Here is a 21,513-nt window from a genome sequence, read left to right on the forward strand (position 1 = left end):
GGGGGTCAACAGTGGGAGGGCTTCTGGAGTCCTGGCCCCACTGGTGGACCTCCTGATGGCACTGGTATTTCTGGCCACTGTGTGATACAGAGTGTTGGACTGGATGGGCCTTTGGCCTGATCCAACATTGGCATCTCTTATGTTCTTATGTTCTTAACAAGAAGAGGAGGAGGAAGAAGAAGAAGACAAAGAAGAGGAGGAGGAGGAGGAGATTAGATTTATACCCCGCCCTTCACTCGGAGTCTCAGAGCATGAAACACATGGGAAACACGGCAAGGAGGTGGTGGTTCCGCTCTATTCTGCTATGGTCAGGGGCCTCACCTGGAGTCCTGTGTCCAGTTTTGGGCACCACATTTTAGGAAGGATGTTGACAAGCTCGAGCGTGTCCAGAAGAGGGCAACCAGGAGGGTGAGAGGGTTGGAATCCAAGTCTTATAGGAGGAAAGGCTGAAAGCATCGGGTCTGTTTAGCCTGGGAAAGAGAAGGCTTAGAGGGGACACGATTGCAGTCTTCAAGTATTTGAAGGGCTGTCATGCAGAAGATGGAACAGATCTATTCTCTCTTGCTCCGGATCGCAAGACTAGATCTGATGGTTGGAAATTACAAGGGAGTCGATACAGGCTAAATATCAGGAGGAACTTCCTAACTATAAGAGTGGTTGAGCAGTGAAAACAGTCTGCCTCGGGAGGTGGTGGATGCTCCTTCGCTGGACGTTTTCAAGCGGAGGCTGGGCGACCATCTTTCGGGTATGTTGTAGGTATGTAGGGCAATCTTTCAGCTATGCTCCTGCAGAGTGCAAGGGGGTTGGACTAGATGACCTGCAAGGTCCCTTCCAACTCTAACATTCTATGATTCTATGATAAGGTTGAGTAAACGTGGAAAATCACCGTGTTTAAACAAAACACGCAGTTCTGATGTGCTACTACAACTGCATTATTCGATTAAATCATATACTTATAATGTACAGTATTATAAGTATATTATAAGTAAAATAGGACTACCCTGACCTGGATAGCCCAGGCCAGCTCAGTCTTTTCAGGCTCAGAAGCGAAGCAGGGTCGTCCCGGGTTAGGACTTGGTTGGGAGACCACGAAGGAAGTCCAGGGCTGGTACGCAGAGAACGGCCATGGCAAACCCCCTATGAACATCTCTTGGCTTGAAAACCCTACAGGGTTGTCGTAAGTCAGCTGCGACTTGACGACACTTTCCACTACCAGAGGAAAGTGACACCTCAACACTTTCTCTGGCCACACAATATATCCAAATTGTTAAAACCATGCAAGGGGTTCCAAAAAGTGGTCTGTGCACAGTTTTACGGACGTGTTGCTATTCTGAACCAGCAAATGGAACTGTTGCTGCGGACCAACATGGCTACCCAACTGAAGAAGTGTGCATGAGCATGAAAGCTTACACCCAGAATTAAGGTGCGTTGGACTTAAAAAGTCCCCACTGGACTCAAACTTTGTTCTGTTGCTGCAGACCGACATGGCTACCCGCCTGAAGAAGTGTGCGTGCAGAAGCAAGCTTATGCTCAGAATTAAATTGGACTCAACTGGACTCAAACTGTGTTCTGTTGCAGTTAGAATGTGCACCTCATCCTATGCTCACTGGAGTTTGAAACCCCAATGTGATGTTGTACCAAATACATACACTGGGTAAGCGTCTACCCAGAATTAAATTTTGTTGGTCTTAAAGGTGCCCCTGGACTCAAACTTTGTTCTATTGCTTCAGACCAACAGGGCTGCCCACCTGAATCTAACTGCAATAAAGACTGTTGTATCGTCTTCCAAATAAGTGGGTTCTAGACCAAATCGAATTATGGTGCTGGAGAAGGCTCTTGAGGGCCTCTTGGACTGCAAGGAGATAAAATCAATGAATCCTCAAAGGAATCAACCCTGACTGTTCCCTGGAAGGCCAGATATTGAAGCTGAAGCTCCAATACTTTGGCCACCCAATGAGAAGGGGGCACTCACTGGAGAAGACCCTGAGGCTGGGAAAGATGGAAGGTCAAAGAAGACGGGGTCAGCAAAGGATGAGATGGTTAGACAGTGTTATTGATGCAACGAACATGAAATTAAGCAAACTCCAGAGCACGACGGAAGACAGGAGGACCTGGCGTGATGGGGTCCATGGGGTCGCGAAGGGTCGGACTCGACTGTGCGACTAAACAGCAGACCAAATCAAGCCTGAGCTCTCCCCAGAAGCTAAAATGACCAAACGGAGGCTACTGTACTGTAGTCACATTGTGCAAAGAGAAGCATCACCAGAAAAGATAGTTATGCTAAGAGATGTTGAAGGCAGCAGGAAAAGAGGAAGACTCAATGTGAGGTGGACGGACTCAATCAAGGAAGCCACAAGGGGCCTCCGTTTGCAAGACCGGATCGAGGCTGTGAACAATAGGATAGTTTGGAGGTCATTGATTCATGGGGTCACCAGAAGTTGGAAGCAACTTGACCACATATCACATACAGAAACGCACACGTATCTTTCTCCATGCGATAATACTGGTATCAGTATATGCTTTGGTTAACGATGGGCATCCAGCTAGGGATATGCATTTGGTTCATCCAAACCGAATGCACCTCCGAAAATGTCCCTTCCTTGACTTGCCTGCGCATACCGTGGCTGCGAGGCGCCCGGGCAAGCCGTCCCTTGGCTTGCCCATCCTCCCCACCTAAAAGTGATTCAAGGCCCACGAATGACCCCCGAATCCACTTAGATTGCTGAGAGTGGCATTCAGGGGTTATTTGGGGGGCTGAATCAGATTCGGCCTGATTCGGTCGAAACGAATCAGGCTGGTTTTTTTCTTGCACACCCCTACATCCAACAATTGGATGAAACTAAATTAATGCATGCTTAATAAAATCAACCACGAGTGCGTGGCACAATAATGATGAACAAATGGATCGTGGCCTGAGGCATCATGGTCCGAGGACCTCTTAAGCAGGCACACAAAGAGGCTGACCCATTCAGAGTCTAGGTTCCGATACCTTTGTTAGTTTTTAAGGTGTCAAAAGACTCTTGGTTGTTTTGCCTGCACTGCAGTAACACGATTCTCCCTCTGGAATTTGCCTTTTTAAGCCATTGAACAATCTCTCTAATTAGGTTGCAAACCTAATTCATCTAATGAATAATTAACCTAATTAAGAAGTTCCCTCTTTGTATTTTCGCACAGACCCTCCAAATACCTGCGTAAAAATCTAATCCAATTAACATGAAAAGCACAGTTCGATGAAACAGTTGTTCCGCAGAACATTTCCATATCATTTCCATACAAACTGTATTCCTTGTACGGTCCAGTTGACAAAATGTCGGTGTTTTACCAGGAAACCCAACTGCGTATCATCTTTCCACCAAACTAGGTAGAAACTATGATGAAGAGCAAAATCAAGAGGGTAAAGGGTAGAAACGACTGCAAAATATCTGGGAGGTCTACCCATGAACCCAGGAGATGAGAAGTCCCTCCGGCCAAGCCCGAGTTCTCCCAGCTTATTAAGTGGGGATAAAAAGTATCTACTTCATCAGATTACTGTGAAGATTACAGATCTTGGCCCATGATCCTCAAGAGCCAGTGTGGCTCAGTGGTAGATCATCTGCTTGGCCTGCAGAAGGTCCCGGGTTCAGTCCCCGGCATCTCCAGTTAAAAGGACCAGGCAGTAGGTGGTGGGAAAGACCTCCGCCTGAGACCCTGGAGAGCTGTAAAGAGGGGCTGTGGCTCAGTGGCAGAGCCTCTGCTTGGCATGGAGAAGGTCCCAGGTTCAATCCCCGGCATCTCCAGTTAAAAGGACCAGGCAGTAGGTGGTGGGAAAGACCTCCGCCTGAGACCCTGGAGAGCTGTAAAGAGGGGCTGTGGCTCAGTGGCAGAGCCTCTGCTTGGCATGGAGAAGGTCCCAGGTTCAATCCCCGGCATCTCCAGTTAAAAGGACCAGGCAGTAGGTGGTGGGAAAGACCTCCGCCTGAGACCCTGGAGAGCTGTAAAGAGGGGCTGTGGCTCAGTGGCAGAGCCTCTGCTTGGCATGGAGAAGGTCCCAGGTTCAATCCCCGGCATCTCCAGTTAAAAGGACCAGGCAGTAGGTGGTGGGAAAGACCTCCGCCTGAGACCCTGGAGAGCAGCTGCCAGTCTGAGCAGACAATACCGACCTTGGTGGACCAAATTGTCAGATTTGGTATAAGGCAGCTTCATGTGTGTATTCATGATGGAAGGCCTAAAGAAAATCTGTTGGCTGTCATCAGTGCTTTCCCTCAACGGAAGTTTCCAGCTGTATGTTGGCTGCATCACAGACTAAACAGAGGAAACGGCCTTGTTCTGAACCAGACCCTTGGTCCATCATTATCAGTATTATATACTTCAACTGGCAGCTGCTCTCCAGGGTCTCAGACAGAAGCCTTTCATATCCCATAGGAACAGAAGAGAAGCCAGTGTTGGATCAGGCCAGTGGCCCATCCAGTCCAACACTCTGTGTCACACAGTGGCCAAAAATACCAGGGGCCATCAGGAGGTCCACCAGTGGGGCCAGGACACTAGGAGCCCCCTCCCACTGTTGCCCCCCCTCAAGCACCAAGAAGACAGAGCATCCCTTGCCCCAGACCGAGAGTTCCTACCTATACCTTGTGGCTAATAGCCACTGATGGACCTCTGCTCTATATGTCCATCCAAACCCCTCTTAAGAACATAAGAGAAGCCAATGTTGGATCAGGCCAAAGGCCCCTCCACTCCAACACTCTGTGTCTCACAGGGACCAAAAATACCAGGTGCCGTCAGGAGGTCCAGCAGTGGGGCCGGAACTCCAGAAGCCCTCCCACTGTTGCCCCCCCCAAGCACCAAGAAGACAGAGCATCACTTGCCCCAGAGCCCCTATCTATACCTTGTGGCTAATAGCCACTGATGGACCTCTGCTCCATATGCCTATCTAATTCCCTTTTGAAGCCGTCCATGCTTGTAGCCGCCGCCACCTCCTGCGGCAGTGAATTCCACGTGTTAATCACTCTTTGGGTGAAGAAGGACTTCCTTTTATCCGTTCTAACCTGACTGCTCAGCAATTTCATTGAGTGCCCACGAGTCCTTGTATTGTGAGGAAGTTCTTGTATCACCTACTGCCTGGTCCTTTTAACTGGAGGTGCCGGGGATTGAATCTGGGATACGGTTGCCGTGTCCCCTTGGTCTTGCTGGCAGGGAGATCTGGGAGTTGCTCTGGGAGTGGGCAAGGACGTCCCCGACGTGTTGGCATCACCCGGAAGTGAGGTCACCACGTCGGTGATGTCGGGGGTGATGCTCTGGTTTTTGGGTGAAACTCTATGATAAAATCACAGTCAAACCATAGAGTTTTGCCCAAAAACCAGAGCGTTGCCATGCAACATCCCCAATGTGATGGTGTCACTTCCTGGTGATGTCATCATGTCAGGGACATCGCGTAGGGATGTTGCCGTTTGTGGCGGAAGCCCCCAAAACCAGGGGATTCCCCACCAGGACCTGGGGAATAGCAACCCTAACCTGGAACCTTCTGCCTGCCAAGAAGATGCTCTACCGCTGAGCTAGGGCCCCTCTCCATGGCTCTCCGGGGTCTCAGGCAGAGGCCTTTCCCATCACCTCCGGCCTGGTTCTTTGAACGGGAGGTGCTAGGGATTGACCCTGAGACCTGTTGCATGCCAAGCGGAGGCTCTGCCACTGAGCCACAGCCCCTCCCCAAAAGGGGTCAAGAGTCACATGGGCACATGAAGCTGCCCTCTACTGAATCAGACCCTCGGTCCACCAAGGTCAGTATTGTCTACTCAGACAGGCAGCAGGTCTCCAGCGTCTCAGGCAGTGGACCTTCACATCACTTACTGCCAGGAGTGCGACGGCGGCAGTACTGACGGCGGCGGAGTAATGGCGGCAGCAGAGACGATCTGAGGATGTGGCGACGACGGTTGGAGGCGGAGCTGTGATGACGCGATGGCGCAGAAGACGCAGCACGGCGGAGCCTGAGGGATGTTGGCCGAGCTGCAGTCAAAGCGGCCGCGCGCCAGAGGGACACCAGCTGAAGCCTGCCGAGGATGCCGTCGGCCCATCCGATGCACCAGAAGTAACATCAGAGCCCGCCCGCCCGGAGAGAACAGCAACAGAACATACGCCGCTGGGTGCCGGTAGGCAGCCCCTTCCCAAAAATGAATTGTGGCCCTAGATTAGGATTAATTGGTATATATATATATATATACCCTCTGTAAACCACTCTGAGACCCTTCGGGGAAGGGCGGTATAGAAATCGAAACTATAAACTATAAATTACTGCAAGATCTTTTAACTGGAGATGCCAGGGGTTGGACCTGGGACCTTCTGCATGCTACGCAGAGGCTCGTCCGCTAAGCCGTGGCCCCTCCCCAAGGGGATGGAGTTGAAGGGGAGAAGATGTGGGTGGGGGGAAGGGGAGGCACCCTTTCCCTTACCCGACGCTCCTCCCCTGCAGACGTCCTCCTCCTGCGCACACCCTGCTCAGCAGCCATGCGCCCGGGATTTCTAGACTTCACTCTGCTGCAGAACCTCCATTTCGGCCCACAGAGATACTCCTGCCTATAAATCATACATAAATATTTGGCTTTCAGTCCTTTTCTAGCAGATGCTCCAAGTCTGCGGAAAGGGAACCTGCGGGGTGTTTGTTCACTTCCTCGCTCAGTTTGGCACAACTCAAACCGCTTGCCATTGGGTAAATTCCGTTTCTGGATTTAATTAACCACCCAAAGCAACCGCCGACAATTAAAATGCCATTTCTTCCGACATGTTCTTTCTGCCTCATCTCTGCCGAGTGCTAAAGCTGACACCGACAGGGCCCGGCGTGCCTCCTCTTCCTTTCCAGACAGCCGGATGCTCTTTAGTCACACTTCCAGAACTCCAAAGCTCATTGCTCTAGAGACGGCTGCGCGGCGTCGCAGACAGGGGAGCGAGTTTCGTTTCCAAAGTCTGAGAACCAGGAAGTGTTCGTGTGGATCGGCCCATTTACAGACAGCTTGACTGCTTCGGTAATAAGAAGACGTTTTTAAAAAATGTATTGCAAACTGAAATGTTCATCGGATGCAAAATATTACACACAATACAAAGCACAGCAGGAGTTTCGGGCAGTGCTGGCAACTCTGTGTTGGAAGACTCCCGGAGATCGGGAGGGTGGAGTCTGGGGAGGGTGGGATTTGGGGAGGGCCTCAGTGGGGTACAATGCCATAAAGCAGGGGTGGGCCCAACTGAGGCTCGGGAGCCTCTCCTCTGCCTCTGGCCAGGTGTTTCCTTAAATAGAGGCCTCCCCCAGCAGAGTGCTGGCAGCAGCTATTCAAATGCACCCAGGCACTCAATCACATGCAAAACAATGCCCCTTCCTTTTCCTCTCAATTGCAGTCAATCACAGTCAAACAATGCCCTTTCCTCTCTCAAGCAGCCAGGAATCTGCAAAAACTCCAAGCGCTTCCACACACTCCCAGACCAGTTCTCCCACCAAAATCCTCAGCTGGATCCTCTCCGCTGAAAGCAAATAAAAAACCACTCACCCCTCTGTCTCCTGCTCCTGCTCAGAGCTCAGCTGGGTCTCCTCAAACCCTCCCCAAACCCTAATCCCCATTAGGTCGTGATGATCATTCTCACCCCCGTTCACCCCATCTTGATGACTGCAGGCAATTGATGGTCATTGTTGCACGGCTGACACTCCGTACTCTTCCCCGCTTGTGGCTCACTCACCTGAGGTTGGAGGGGGAGGAGCCAGGCACAGCAGGTGGGCCACGAATGCACCACTGGGCTGTGTCTATTGATGGCCTTGCGTAGAGAGAGCCAAGACTCCGGTGTGCCCTTGCAGAGTCTTGAGTCTTCTGCTCTGTTTTTATAGGCAAGCAGAAACCCGGCCCGACGTCCTGCTCCAGCATCCAGCTGGCAGCAAAGTCCCTGGGACACACCCTGGTGATGGCTAGCGCGACGGTCTACGAGGAGTATTTTGAAACCAGCGCCACCTTCGCGGCTTACGAACCTCTCAAGGTGAGGAGGGCGCCCTCAACCTTGAGAAGGTGAAAAACTAGTGTGGAACTTTGTGTGAGATGAACTTTTTGTTGTGTGTGGCAACCAGGCGGTGAACCCCGTGGTGCTGGCTTTGGTGACCTGGCATTCCGCGAAGGAGATGGTGTTCGAGGGAGGCCCGGGCCCGTGGGTTTTAGAACCCTCCCGCTTCTTCGTGGAGCTCAGAGTGGAGCGGGCGGACAAAGTCCATGTGATGGAGGTCCGGTTGACATCCAAGAGGAAGCCGAACCAGTATATTTACCGGATCACGTGCCTGGAGCTGGGAGAGCAGGTAAGAGGAAGGTGTGCGCGCTCCCTTCCCTCCAAAACACTGTCACCCATAAGAATCCAACCAGTTGACGAGGGAGCTACAAGTTCAGAATGTGGGCTGGGGGGACCTCAGGTTCAAGCGTCACCTTGACCTGGCACTCAGAAGGTGGCCTTAAGCAATCTGCTGTCTCTCAGTCCCATTCTCTGCATCTTACACTGCGATGATTATCCTCACCTCCTTTACGAGGCTGTTGGTGACAAGACAATGGGCTGGGTCTTGCCAGGCTGGCATCAGCGGGTTCCTCCAGTGTAGGGAGGGGCTGTGGCTCAGTGGAAGAGTTTTGTATGCAGGAGGTCACAGGTTCAATCTTCGGCAGCGTCTCCTATTTAAAAGGAGCAGGTGATGTGAAAGGCCTCTCTGTCTGAGACCCTGGAGAGTCACTCTGCCAGAACAGACAATACTCTGATGGGGCTGTTGATCTGATTCAGTATAAGGTGTAGCTTCTTGTGTGTTTCGTGTGTCACTTGCTGACCCAGGAGGCTCTTCCACAGGCAGAGGAGGCCCTCGCATCAGCTGCAACCTACCTCATGCCAGGGGCACGTGCCCGTGGCACAGACTGGTATTATTATGAAGGCTGCTTCTTAGAGCTGGTCTTGGCTATTGAATCCTGTTCAGAATGCAGAGCTTGTTGAACGTGGCCACACAGATACCCAGATGCTGCACCCGGGACCCACGCCGTGCCTCGGAGGGCAGAGTGCACCGTGGAATGAGTTCCTCGGACGCCGAAGGCCACGATCGCCTCGATATGAGGGAAGCCCAAGGCGGGCGACCGGAACCCCCATGGAGAACACCCCCGCTCCCACCGAGAGATGGAAAGGCCCAGGGGGGGGAGTGCCAGGGAAGAAAACAGAACTGATAAAAGAGAAGCAGCCAGCAATGGGCCTGCAGGGCGGGCATGCACAGGCTCAGAGGCGCCAGAGCTGGAGAAGCCCGCACTTACCAGAGAGAGAGCAGTCCGAAACGCCGTGGCAGATGGCGTCCATCCCCCTTTCTGCACCGGAAGCAGCCGCGCCCACCCACATCCCGGCTCAGGAAGGGAATCACGGGGAAACCCAGGAGGGAGGGACTGGGGTTAGGGTTGCCAAGTCGAAAAATCTACTTACCGGGGGACTCCCGGGCCACGGCTGGAGCGCGCGCGCCGCACGCACGTCACCAGGAAGTGACGTTATGACACCGGGCACGCTGGGGGCAGGGCCACGACCATCCTAGGGAAAAACATAGAGTTTTCCCTCAGATGACTGTGGCCCCGTCCCCAGCGTGTCCGGCATCATAACGTCACTTCCTGGTGACGCGCACGCTGGGGTGGGGTTCCCCCCGGGGCCCGATCCGCCGCCGGTGGGGAACGGGCCTCTGGGGCGGGGATTTCCCCGCCCCCCGGGGGGACTTGGGAAGCCTAACTGGGGTAGAAAGGCACCATAGAGGAAGCAGCTGGGGTGATTGGCACAGGGAAGGAGCAATGGTAGCACGGGAGAAAAAAAGGGAGGAGTCACTAGGGCGGGGGAGGAGGGTAAAAGGAGGGAAGCAAATGAGAGTCGAGGAGGATGTCGGTGGCAACTGGCTTGGATCCTCAGAGAGAGACTGGTTGTAGCGGCTGTTGACCCCAAGGGAGGGGGCTCTGGGAGTGACGGAACTCCAGGCTCCTTCCACATCTGAGACCCTCGCTTCCCTCCTGATTCCTCTGACAGCACGGAAAGTGGTCCTTCCGCGCCTGGGGCCACCCCGGCGTGTGACACTGGCAAAACCAGATCGTGTTCTGATCACAAGGCCGGCTCACCTCGGCACCGTACAAAGTCACTTGAGTGCACTCTGATATTTACACAGTGCGGTAGAGGGACAGCTGCCTAGGCAGCTTCTCCCCTTTTAGCCTTAAAGGCTTAGTGAAACGTGAAAGGAGATTAAAAGACCTGTGCCTGCAGCCTCCATCGCACTCGCCTGTGTTGAGGTGGGGGCGTTGCCCGTGAGACCCGGATTTACGCTAGCTCCTCACAGCCTCCAGACGACCACCCTGTTTAATGCTCAGTAGTGTGGAGGTTTCACGTATCCCCTTTTCCGCTTGATGTGAATAAACTGACCATGCAGGAGGATTTTGACACATTTAAAATGATCCAAGTGTTGGAAGAAAATGTGTTCCCACACACCCCCTCCCTGTGGTTCGTGTCCTCTAGTGTGTTGCCTCTCTTATCAAAGGCAGAAGGTGCAGTTTGAAACGCTGAGCGCTGGCTAGAGACACTCCAAGCAAAGGTCTCTATATATATATTTGTTTTATTTAAGAAAGGCCCAGTACTCAGAGTTTACCTGACAAGATGAAACAGCAAGACGCTGTATCAACTTGACACACAATACACATCTATTTCAATAACTATAGATAGTAAACACATACACAAAAATTGAATATGCAGACACAGTTTCCCACCCAACAAAACATGCAACCCAGCAAAGAGATCTCTTTGGGTTGACTTCCAATTCCCCAGGAGTGTCTGGAGTTTCAGAAGCCAACGAACTTCTGCTGGTCTCACCACTATTTATACCAAATGATCAAAGGGTTTCTTTTGATAATCCTATCACAGCTACTTATTTACAAGGGGAAATTGTCTACTGTAAATTGTTTCTGGAAGTTGAGATTGTAAATCCCTTCCTTCCACCGAAAGTTCACACTGGGATGAGTTTGTTGTTTCCCTGTGGTTCCCACCATTTGGGCCACAGGTTCTTTGAAGCTACCAGATTGCTACTTCAAAGTTATCTTCTAAGGTATGTGAAATCTTGTCTCTGGGATTGCATATTGAATTAGGGTCCAGCTGCAATTGCTATTGTCTTTAAATTGTGGGTCTCATACTCGTATTGATTCAAACAGATTGTCCTTTTGGTGTTATCGTTGAGGTAAAATCAGGGTTTGTTTGAACTTCTGTTTCCCATTTGCATTGTGAATTTGAAGGCCCAGCTGCACAAATGGTTATGCATTTTATGGCCTGGGCAATTTTGGGTTTGTCACTTCTCATGCTGGCCTTCCTGACAAGTTGTTTAATGTAAGTCGCTCACACCTTGGGGGCTGGGGAATGGAATGTTGATTATACTGAGGGCAAAAGGGCTTTGGCAAGAATCATAGTGAGCCAGGCTGTGACTGTCTGTTAGCAAAAACAGAGCCAGATATACATATGTGGATTTCATAAACTGTTTGGTTCATTTTTAAACCCAAACCCTTCCATATTTCTGAAAATTCTTACCACACCAAGCCTGCTGGCTGACCAGCCTCTCCTTTGCTTGCTCCCCAAAAGGTATTGACGTTTCAGGTGGGCAACCATCCCGGAGTGCTGAACCCCAGCCCTGCCGTGGAGATGGTGCAGGTGAGGTTCGTTTGTGCCCACCCTGCCAGCATGGCCGTGATGCCCGTGTACAAGCTGGCGGCTGGCACTCTGCCTTGTCCCCTGCCTCAGCACCACAAGCAGCTGGTAAGTCTTCCGGGAAAGTGTTCCTTAGCGCTGCTGCTTTGTCTCAGTTCTGCAGGTTGTTTGGGAATGTCAGGAAGAGGTTGGACACATATCTGGGGGGGAGGGGTCGTGGCTCAGCGGAAGAGCCTCTGCTTGGTGTGCCGAAGGTCTCAGGTTCAATTCCCCGGCATCTCCAGCATAAAAGGACCAGGCAGTGGGTGATGTGAAAGACCTTTCCCTGCCTGAGACCCTGGAGAGCTGCAGCTAGCCTGAGTAGGGGCTGTGGCTCAGTGGCGGAACATCTGCTTGGCACACAGAAGGTCCAAGGTTCAGTCCCCAGTATTGCCAGTTAAAGGATCTGGCAGTGGGTAATGGGGAAGACCTCTGCCTGGGACCCTGGAGAGCCACAGTCAGACTGAGTAGGGGCTGTGGCTCAGTGCAAGAGGAACTGCTTTGCATGTAGAAGGTCCCAGATTCAGTCCCCACATCTCCAGTGTGGATCAGGTAAGAACATAAAATCCTAGAATCACAGAGTCAGAAGGTGTCCCACAGGCCATCTAGTCTGACCCCCTGCACTCATTGCAGGATCAGCATAGAGCATCCCTGACAAGTATTCGTCCAGCCGCTGGTAGGGGGAGCTCACCACCTCCCTAGCAGGGAGGGGGAGCTCACCACCTCCCTAGGCAGCCCATTTCACTGCTTAGCATGCAGAAGGTTGCAGGTTCAATCCCCGGCATCTCCAGTTTAAAGGACCAGGCAGTAGGCAATGGGAAAGACCTCCGCCTGAGACCCTGGAGAACTACTGCCAGTCTGAGTAGACAATGCTGACCTTGATGGACCAATGGTCTGATTCAGCATAAGGCAGCTTCATATATGTATTCTTGTTTGGGGAGGGGCTGTGGCTCAGTGGTAGAAGAAGAAATTGGATTTATACCCCACACTTCACTCAGAGTGGCTTACAATCCCCTTTCCCTTCCTCTCCCCACAAGATACCCTGTGAGGTAGGTAGGGCTGAGAGAGCTCTGAGAGAACTGCTCTTGAGAACAGCTCTGAGAGAACTTGTGACTGACCCAAGGTCACCCAGGTGGCTACATGTAAAAGAGGGGGAATCAAACCCAGTTCTCCAGATTAGAGTCCTGCCACTCAACCATGACACCAAACTGGCTCTTCTGGTGGAAGCGGTCACACAATGGCTGCCGCAGCTTACCCTCTGTCACACAGTGAAGCTCCTTGTGCTGTGGTGGCAGCGGCTGCCAAGCAAGTGGTACTCAAACATACAAGCAAGTGGTACTCAAACATAAGAAGAGGAGATTGAATTTGTACCCTGCCCTTCACTACCCAAAGGAGTCTCAGAGTGGCTTGCAATCTCCTTTCCCTTCCCCTCCCCACAACAGATATCCTGTGAGTTAGGTGGGGCTGAGAGAGCTCTTTCGAGAACTGCTCTTGAAAGAACAGCTCTGAGAGAACTGTGACTGACCCAAGGTCACCCAGCTGGCTGCATGTAAAAGAGGGGGAGAATCAAACCCAGTTCTCCAGATTGGACTCCGCTGCTCTTAACCACTACATCAGACTGGCTCTCTGAGCATTTGCTCAGCATGCAGAAGATCCCAGGTTCCATCCTTGGCATCTCCAGTTAAATCAGGTGGTAGGTGATGTAAAAGACCTCCTGAGACTCCGGAGAGCCTCTGCCAGTCTGAGAAGACAATGCTCACCTTGACGGACCAGTGGTCTGGTTCCATATAACCTAACACAACTTCATGTGTGATACTAATTAATATTTAATCTGGTGGGATGGTAGGGCTAGACTGGGAAACCACAGACGGGCTGCCATGGGGGATCTAGTCTGGTAAACTCTCTGGAATAAGAGATATAAAACTGCATCCCAGAGCCCTCTTCAGGCAAAGAACGGAACAGAGTTTCCAGCCTCGCTGAAAGGAAAGCCACGAGAGGCTTTGGGGTTGTTCCAGGCTGGAGACAAATACCCCAAACTGGGCTCCTGGACAGCAGAGCAGAATCCTTCTCAATTGTTCCTGGCTTAGGATTCCAGCTCCCCGTACTGTTTGCGGCTCCAGCTTCTGCCCTAGTGCTTGGCGTCTCTCATCATGCCTTGCGGTCACCTCAGTTTGGCTTAGGAAAGCCAGCCCATTGCCTGGCTCGGCTTGGGTGAGAACACAAACAGTATCCCCCAAATGTGCCCCTAAATGGACTTCCTTTCAGCTGGGATCAATATGCTGTCTGTGCATCCTGGCAGAAACATCTATGCATTGTGGCGTTTGTGTGTAGAGGAGGAGGAGGAGATTGGATTTATACTCCACCCTTCACTACCTGAAGGAGTCCCAAAGCGGCTTATCATCTCCTTTCCCTTCCCCTCCTTTTTCGAGGACTGCTCCTGAGAGAACAGCTCTGAGAGAACTTTTGACTGACCCAAGGTCACACCAGCAGCTTCATGTGGAGGAGTGGGGAATCAAACCCGGTTCTCCCAGATTAGAGTCTGCGCACTTAACCACTACACCAAACTGTGTGGATGAGTGGCAGAATGGGTACTGGAATGGGTACCCTGCAATGGCCTTGATCCCAGAGAGACGGCAATTTCCCACCGGAATCCACCTTCTGGGTGTTAAATGCATGTTCCTGGGCTGTTGGGATTCCCTTAGGTCCCCGTGTCCAGCTTGCGGAACACAGTCTTGGAGCTAGCTCTGTTTGACCAGCACCGGAGGAAGTTTGACAACTTCAGTTCCCTGGTCCTGGAATGGAAGTCGGCCAATGTCACCCTTGCGCACTTCACTCACCCACAGTCCATGCAGATGGTACCGAAGGACGACGGGACTGGACAAACCAGGCTGCACGGTACGGCTTCTCATCATGCCCTGAACAGTTTAGGCAACGATGCATATGTGTGCGTGAAAGAGACAGACAGACAGAGGGACAGAGTGAAGTAATCATGTCTCATCTCTAATGCTTAGAATCACAGAATCACAGAGTTGGAAGGGGCCCTACAGGCCATCTAGTCCAATGTAGACTTTGAGAGGGTTCAATAATGACACACCACACAGCAGAGATTTCTTGAAGCTGACTGATCAGCTCTGTCTCTCTGTATCAAACCGACTTTCTGACAGGCTGTCAGCAATGTTTTTATTCAGAGGAAAAATCCAAGCTCACACATTGCACAGTGAAATCGTTACTCTTAGAAGCTTCTAACTAAAAATCACACTATGTTCTTCTCACAGCCAGGATTATCTATTGAATGTTGCAAAGCTTGTGCTTTCAGTAATTCATTGTGCTCTCAGAGTAATTTAGCAGACTCGTGCAGATTCAAAAAGACCTTTGTGCATTTTGCCAATCTCCCGGTGAGAACTTGAGATTCTCCTGGGCTTGCCTTCACGGGAGTCTCTCATATTCCCACAGTCCAACCCCCTGCTCAATGCAGGATCAGAGCATCCCCGACAAGCATTCGTCCAGCGTCTCTCATATTCCCACAGTCCAACCCCCTGCTCAATGCAGGATCAGAGCATCCCCGACAAGCATTCGTCCAGCGTCTCTCATATTCCCACAGTCCAACCCCCTGCTCAATGCAGGATCAGAGCATCCCCGACAAGCATTCGTCCAGCGTCTCTCATATTCCCACAGTCCAACCCCCTGCTCAATGCAGGATCAGAGCATCCCCGACAAGCATTCGTCCAGCGTCTCTCATATTCCCACAGTCCAACCCCCTGCTCAATGCAGGATCAGAGCATCCCCGACAAGCATTCGTCCAGCGTCTCTCATATTCCCACAGTCCAACCCCCTGCTCAATGCAGGATCAGAGCATCCCCGACAAGCATTCGTCCAGCGTCTCTCATATTCCCACAGTCCAACCCCCTGCTCAATGCAGGATCAGAGCATCCCCGACAAGCATTCGTCCAGCGTCTCTCATATTCCCACAGTCCAACCCCCTGCTCAATGCAGGATCAGAGCATCCCCGACAAGCATTCGTCCAGCGTCTCTCATATTCCCACAGTCCAACCCCCTGCTCAATGCAGGATCAGAGCATCCCCGACAAGCCTTCGTCCAGCTGCTGCTTGAAGACTGCCAGTGAAGGGGATCTCACTGCCTCCCTAGGCAGCTGATTCCACTGTTGCACAACTCTGACTGTAAAAAAGTTTCTCCAGAGATCCAGCCGGTACCTTCCAGCCCTTAATTAATAACCCTAATTATTGCGAGTCCTCTCCTCTGCTACCGACAGGAACAGCTCCCTGCCCTCCTCTGAGCATAAGGTAAAGGTTTCCCTTGCTCGAAAGCCAGTCGAATCCAACTCTAGGGGGTGGTGCTCATCTCCGTTTCTAAGCCGAAGAGTCAGTGCTGTCCAAAGACATTTTCGTGGTCGTGTGGCCGGTGTGACTAAACGCAGAGGCACACGGAACGCTGTCACCTTCCCACCGAAACGGTATCTATTCATCTACTCCTCTGACAGCCCTTCAAATGCTTCAAGAGGGCCATCATGTCCCCCCTCAGCCTCTTCTTCTCCAGACTTGAACATTCCCCTCAGCCTTTCCTCCCAGGGCTTCTCGGTCCCCAGCCCCCCCCCCCCGTCATCCCTGTCGCTCTCCTCTGCACCCGCTCCATTCTGTCCACGTCCTTGTTGAAGTGAGGCCTCCAGAACTTGCACACAGTACTCCAGATCCAGCCCAACCAATGCAGTGTACAGCCGGGACAGTGACATCTTGCGATTCGGATGTCGTGCTTACAGCAGTTCTCCATGAATCTCACGTGCAAGGGTCTCGGCCCCCCAACTCTGCTGTCCCTTCTTAAGAATTGGCATTGCCTGTTAACGTCGCAAACTCTGCCTCTTTCTCCTCCTCTGCCCCTGTCCCCAATGCCAGGGCATCAGCTCCTAGAGGTGCATCAGATCAAAGGGACCGTCCTGATCGCAGTCAACTTTGTGAAATATTCAGAAAGAGGCAGCCCGAAAGTGAGTCTAGGGCTGTTCTGTTTGTCTGTCTGTTTTTATTTTAAAAGGACCTGTGCAGTGGTTCAGTTAAGGGAGGTCGGATCACCCAGGATACGTGAATGGGAACGTTCCCCCCACGCAGCACCCTGAACGCTGCCTTCCTTCAGAAGGAAAAGGCGTCTGCTGCAGGATAAAACCCTTCAGTGCATGCATGACCTGGAGATGCAGGAATTTGTTCCTGTGGGAAAACAAAATCACTTTGCTGGGAGAGGGGAGGGTGTTTCCCCTGGTGTTGACCCGGTTTGTGCGGAAGCACCCTCTGAGGAAGCGTTTCTCTGGCTTGCGTTTGTGAACTTAGGAGGTCTCTAACTCTCCCGCCTCTGCAGCTGTGGAACTGTTGCTTGTCGAGGACGTGACGGTGGTTCCCGATAACGTCACTATGTACAACCACCCAGATGTAAAGGTAGGACCAAAGGAGCGCTTGTGACGGAACACGTTCTCTGGTGGTAGAGGAGGAGATCCCAGTCTGGGGACTCCTCCTACACCCTCTGCAGGAGGGACTGTGCTAACTGGCCAAGGCTTTAACTTACCCAGTTAACAGCCCTAGCTCCCCAGTTAGGTTCCTTTCCTCCTTTGTCGACATTCTAAAATATTCTGTCTCTTTCCTTATTCTTCAGCGGCCCTTCCTGACACGCCCAGGGAAATGCTGATGGCCACTTTGGGGCCAGGAAGCCATTTTTCTCCAGGCCAGACTGGCCCAGGGATCCTGGAGGTTTCTTGTCATCTTCTGGGCATGGAACAGGGGTCACTTTGGGGTGTGTGCAGGGGGAGGAATTTGTGAATTCCCTGCATCCTGGTGGTCCCTTCCAACTCTGATTCTGTGATTCTTTTCCACCCCCGTAACTTCTGACATGGATGGCCCAGGCTTGCCTGATCTTATCAGCTCTCATAAGCCGTGTTCCCTCTAAGCCGAGTTATCACGAGCTAGCTCACAGGTCTTTAGCCTCCGGCTCACACCTTTTTGTCTTAGCTCAGGAAGGACGGCTCCAGTCCAGAGCAAACTACTTGATGCAGCAGCCAAATCACCTGCTCACAACCAATGCTCCCTTCTAAGCTGTGGAGTCTTGTGAGCAAAAATTCTACTTTGTGAGCTGCCGGCATTAAAGTTGTGAGCGAGCAATCTGGCTGCTGCATCAGTCGGTTTGCTCTGGAGCCCCATCCTTCCTGAGCGGAGACAGAAATCTGTGAGCCGCAGGCTAAAAAACGGTGAGCTAGCTCACACTAAACTCAGCTTAGAGGGAACACTGCTCACAACTTAAATGCCAGTAGCCCACAAAGTGGAATTTTTGCTCACAGGACCCCACAGCTTAGAGGGAGCATCGCTCGTAAGCTCAGCAGGGTCGGCCCCGGTTAGTACTCGGATGGGGAACCACCAAGGAGGTCCAGGGTTGCTCCGCAGAGGCAGGCAAGGGCAAACCGCCTCTGTTCCTCTCTTGCCTTGAAAACTCCCACGAAGGGTCGCTGTAAGTCAGCTGCCGCTTGACGGCCCTTTCCAACGCCGGCTTCTGATAAAATTTCTCCCCCCTGTGGGAAGGCACCGGGGGAAATGGGTCTTTCCTACTTCTCCCTCTCCCCCACAGCAGCTGAAGGCAGACAGGCACAAGCAGTGGCACACGTGGCAAATAGCCACAAGCAATGGCCAGCTGTCAGGAGGATGGGGATGCGGGCAGTCCACAGGCTTGGATCCACGGGAGGGTTTATTATTTCTGCATCGGGGGGGGGGGCATATTTGCTAATTCCCTGTTGTGCAGTGCGCGTAGGACAGCCTGCCTGCCTGCCTCTGCCAGTAGCAGCCAGCCACCAGGACTGTTTCAGCCACTCCAACCACTCACCAGCACTCACTGCAGAGTAAGCTCTGGATAGCACCACTCCAAGACAGTCCTGTGGTAAACTATATACAGATTGTATTTACAATATTTACAGTCCACTGACAAAGTGCTCCGCCAATCACCATAACAAGAGAAGAAAATGTACAGAGCAGCACTTGTCCAGTTATATACATACAGCGTCCAATCAGCTAAGTGCTGACTCATTGCCACTGACCTCATCCCTTATCAGGTCTCAACTGGTCAGGACCTGTTTCCAGCAGCTTGCCTGCTGACACATAGATCACCATGATCTGACAGCTGGATATTAACATCCGACATTCCCCTCACCTACCACAAGCTGGTGACTCCCTTACATGCTGTTCTGGGGCGGGGGCAGCATTTGGGAGGGGGCCTTTGCGGCTGCAGTGGGAAGGTGGAGGTGAGAAGGTCGTGGCCTGCCAGCAAAACCCTCTGGGGGATCCAAGCTCTTGGCAGCCCATACGACCACCCAGGTGTAAAGATGGGTATGCTGGACCGGTAATTTCTAATATGTGATATTTTCTCAGTCACGCGCCCATCTGATTTAGTAACCGGACTCAAACAGCCCCCAGCTTCACCTTTAGGTGTGAACAAGAGGGTGTGCATCGATGAACACAGGCGGATCTTTTCACCATCTCTAGTCTGTGACCATCAGGAGTACTGAGACTTCCTGGGGTGGATCCAACCATCCACTAAAGAGCCTTCCCACAAATCTAAGTGGCTCTTCCTGCAATGGAAGGCGCCCGAGGCTGGTGGAAGGCCTCGTCCTTCTCTCAGTGGAGTGGCAGAATCCACCCCTCTGTCTTTGCTTTCCTGCCTGAAAGTAACCTCTAGACGTCTGCATCGGACCTTGGCCCTTCTTGTTCCACCACTGAGCAGCCTGAGCTAAGCAAACCTCCGGGTCGTTGAGGCCAAGAGCAATAGCCCTGGATAAGCCAGTACTTTACAGAAGCATGATCTGCGAAAGGGTCGGGCTCGATACTGCTCTGAAATTTTGCTTATGTTTGTGCCTTTCCAGGAAATATTTGCATTGGTGGAAGGCTCCGGCTACTTCCTCATCAACAGCAGTGAGGAGGAGATGGTGAACATCACTTACCTGGAGGCGGAGAGTGCGATCCATGTGAGCGCCTTACACCGGGAGTCTCACACAAAGAGAAAGCAGGGAGCCACAGGGTCTCAGTCTCTAGAACTTCACCAGAGGCCCTCCTCTCTGTGCCCCTTCTTTCTGAGGCCGTGCGGAGTCTTCTGTGCAGTGGCCCCCATATCTTTGAAATGTTTGGTTTTGCTCCGCTTTGCAAATGCCCTGCTTGCTGGTGGTGGTGGGGGGGTTTGTCTTAATTTGTAGTTTTCAATTGGATTAATCTTCTTGCCACTGCTGCTTTGAACAGAATTTGTTGTTCTGGAAAAGGCAGGATGTCAATAATTGTAACAAAGAAATAAACGGTGATCATGATTGGTCTACTTTACTGTATCAACTATCACTTTTTCTTGAAGGTTATTCCCGTCCTCCCTGGTTCTCTGACCTTGGAAGTCTACGATCTCTGTCTGGCCTTCCTGGGACCTGCTACGGCTTATCTGCGGGTATCTAATATGTTTGAACTGGAAGTGGATCTCGTTGACAAGGTGAGGCCTGCATCAGGCTAGCCAGAGCATAAGAAGAGCCCTGCTGGACCAGACCAGTGAGGGTCCATTTCGTCCAGCATCCTGTCTCACACAGGGGCCTCAGCCAGTTCCTCTGGAGGGCCAAGCACAGGGCAGAGAGGCCGAGGCCTTCCCTTGTTAAGAACATAAGAAGAGCCCTGCTGGACCAGACCAGTGAGGGTCCATTTCGTCCAGCATCCTGTCTCACACAGGGGCCTCAGCCAGTTCCTCTGGAGGGCCAAGCACAGGGCAGAGAGGCCGAGGCCTTCCCTTGTTAAGAACATAAGAAGAGCCCTGCTGGACCAGACCAGTGAGGGTCCATTTCGTCCAGCATCCTGTCTCACACAGGGGCCTCAGCCAGTTCCTCTGGAGGGCCAAGCACAGGGCAGAGAGGCCGAGGCCTTCCCTTGTTAAGAACATAAGAAGAGCCCTGCTGGACCAGACCAGTGAGGGTCCATTTCGTCCAGCATCCTGTCTCACACAGGGGCCTCAGCCAGTTCCTCTGGAGGGCCAAGCACAGGGCAGAGAGGCCGAGGCCTTCCCTTGTTAAGAACATAAGAAGAGCCCTGCTGGACCAGACCAGTGAGGGTCCATTTCGTCCAGCATCCTGTCTCACACAGGGGCCTCAGCCAGTTCCTCTGGAGGGCCAACAGCAGGGCATAAGAGGCGGAGGCCTTCCCCTGATGTAGCCTCCTGGCACTGGTATTCAGAGGTTGGCTGTCTCTGAACACGGAGGTTCCCTTTAGTCACCATAGTTAGTAGCCACTGATATATCGACCCTGATAGACATATTGGTGGTCAGCTACACATGCTGAATTTGCAAGTAACACCTTCCAGAATACATGCACAGACCCAGGAAGAAGAAAAGGAGAGTGTGTGTGATCTTTGGGCTGGGTCCCTGTGCTACAAGTCTGAATGTCTGTGTGGCTGAATCTCAGATCTACTGCTTTCAACCAAGAGTACACCTAAATGTTAGGCAGGGAATAATGGGGTTTTTACTCTGAAAAGTGTTCTTTAAAAGCTCTCTCTTTCTTGTTTTCAAGATTGAGGTTGGTAAAACTGTGCTGGTCTCCGTCAGAGTCCTGGGATATCATCGACACCCCTTCCGGAGTAGATACTTTATGTACATGCGACTACAGTTGAAGGCAGCCTCTCCTATTGTTACTCTGACGTACGTTCTTCATTATAAGCCACCTCTCTGGCCTTTTTCTGTAGACTCTATTGACTCACTGCTCCATCTTCAGGCACCAGTGCCGGCACATTACCAGCATAGTGACT

General features: G+C 52.0%; 2 protein-coding genes across 2 annotated transcripts in view; one reads left to right on the forward strand and one right to left on the reverse strand.

Moving 5' to 3' along the window:
* LOC107110877 (carbamoyl-phosphate synthase [ammonia], mitochondrial-like) overlaps positions 1-6,047 on the reverse strand; it is a gene marked incomplete at its 3' end in the record, with an annotated part of 93,407 nt that extends 87,360 nt beyond the window's left edge. The window contains exon 1 of the mRNA XM_015411717.1: positions 5,850-6,047. Coding sequence (XP_015267203.1) covers positions 5,850-6,047 — 198 coding nt within the window. The remainder of the gene's footprint in view (positions 1-5,849) is intronic.
* A 1,541-nt stretch (positions 6,048-7,588) lies between these two features.
* The window catches only part of NUP210L (nucleoporin 210kDa like), an 84,208-nt gene continuing 70,283 nt past the window's right edge, over positions 7,589-21,513 (forward strand). The window contains exons 1-10 of the mRNA XM_015411718.1: positions 7,589-7,631; positions 7,841-7,986; positions 8,075-8,296; positions 11,608-11,781; positions 14,415-14,607; positions 16,620-16,708; positions 17,046-17,150; positions 19,613-19,714; positions 20,089-20,217; positions 21,279-21,406. Of these exons, the coding sequence (XP_015267204.1) occupies positions 7,589-7,631; positions 7,841-7,986; positions 8,075-8,296; positions 11,608-11,781; positions 14,415-14,607; positions 16,620-16,708; positions 17,046-17,150; positions 19,613-19,714; positions 20,089-20,217; positions 21,279-21,406 (1,331 nt within the window). The remainder of the gene's footprint in view (positions 7,632-7,840; positions 7,987-8,074; positions 8,297-11,607; positions 11,782-14,414; positions 14,608-16,619; positions 16,709-17,045; positions 17,151-19,612; positions 19,715-20,088; positions 20,218-21,278; positions 21,407-21,513) is intronic.

Source organism: Gekko japonicus, unplaced genomic scaffold (assembly GCF_001447785.1).
Source record: "Gekko japonicus isolate JY-2015 unplaced genomic scaffold, Gekko_japonicus_V1.1 scaffold175, whole genome shotgun sequence".
Lineage (NCBI taxonomy): Eukaryota > Metazoa > Chordata > Lepidosauria > Squamata > Gekkonidae > Gekko > Gekko japonicus.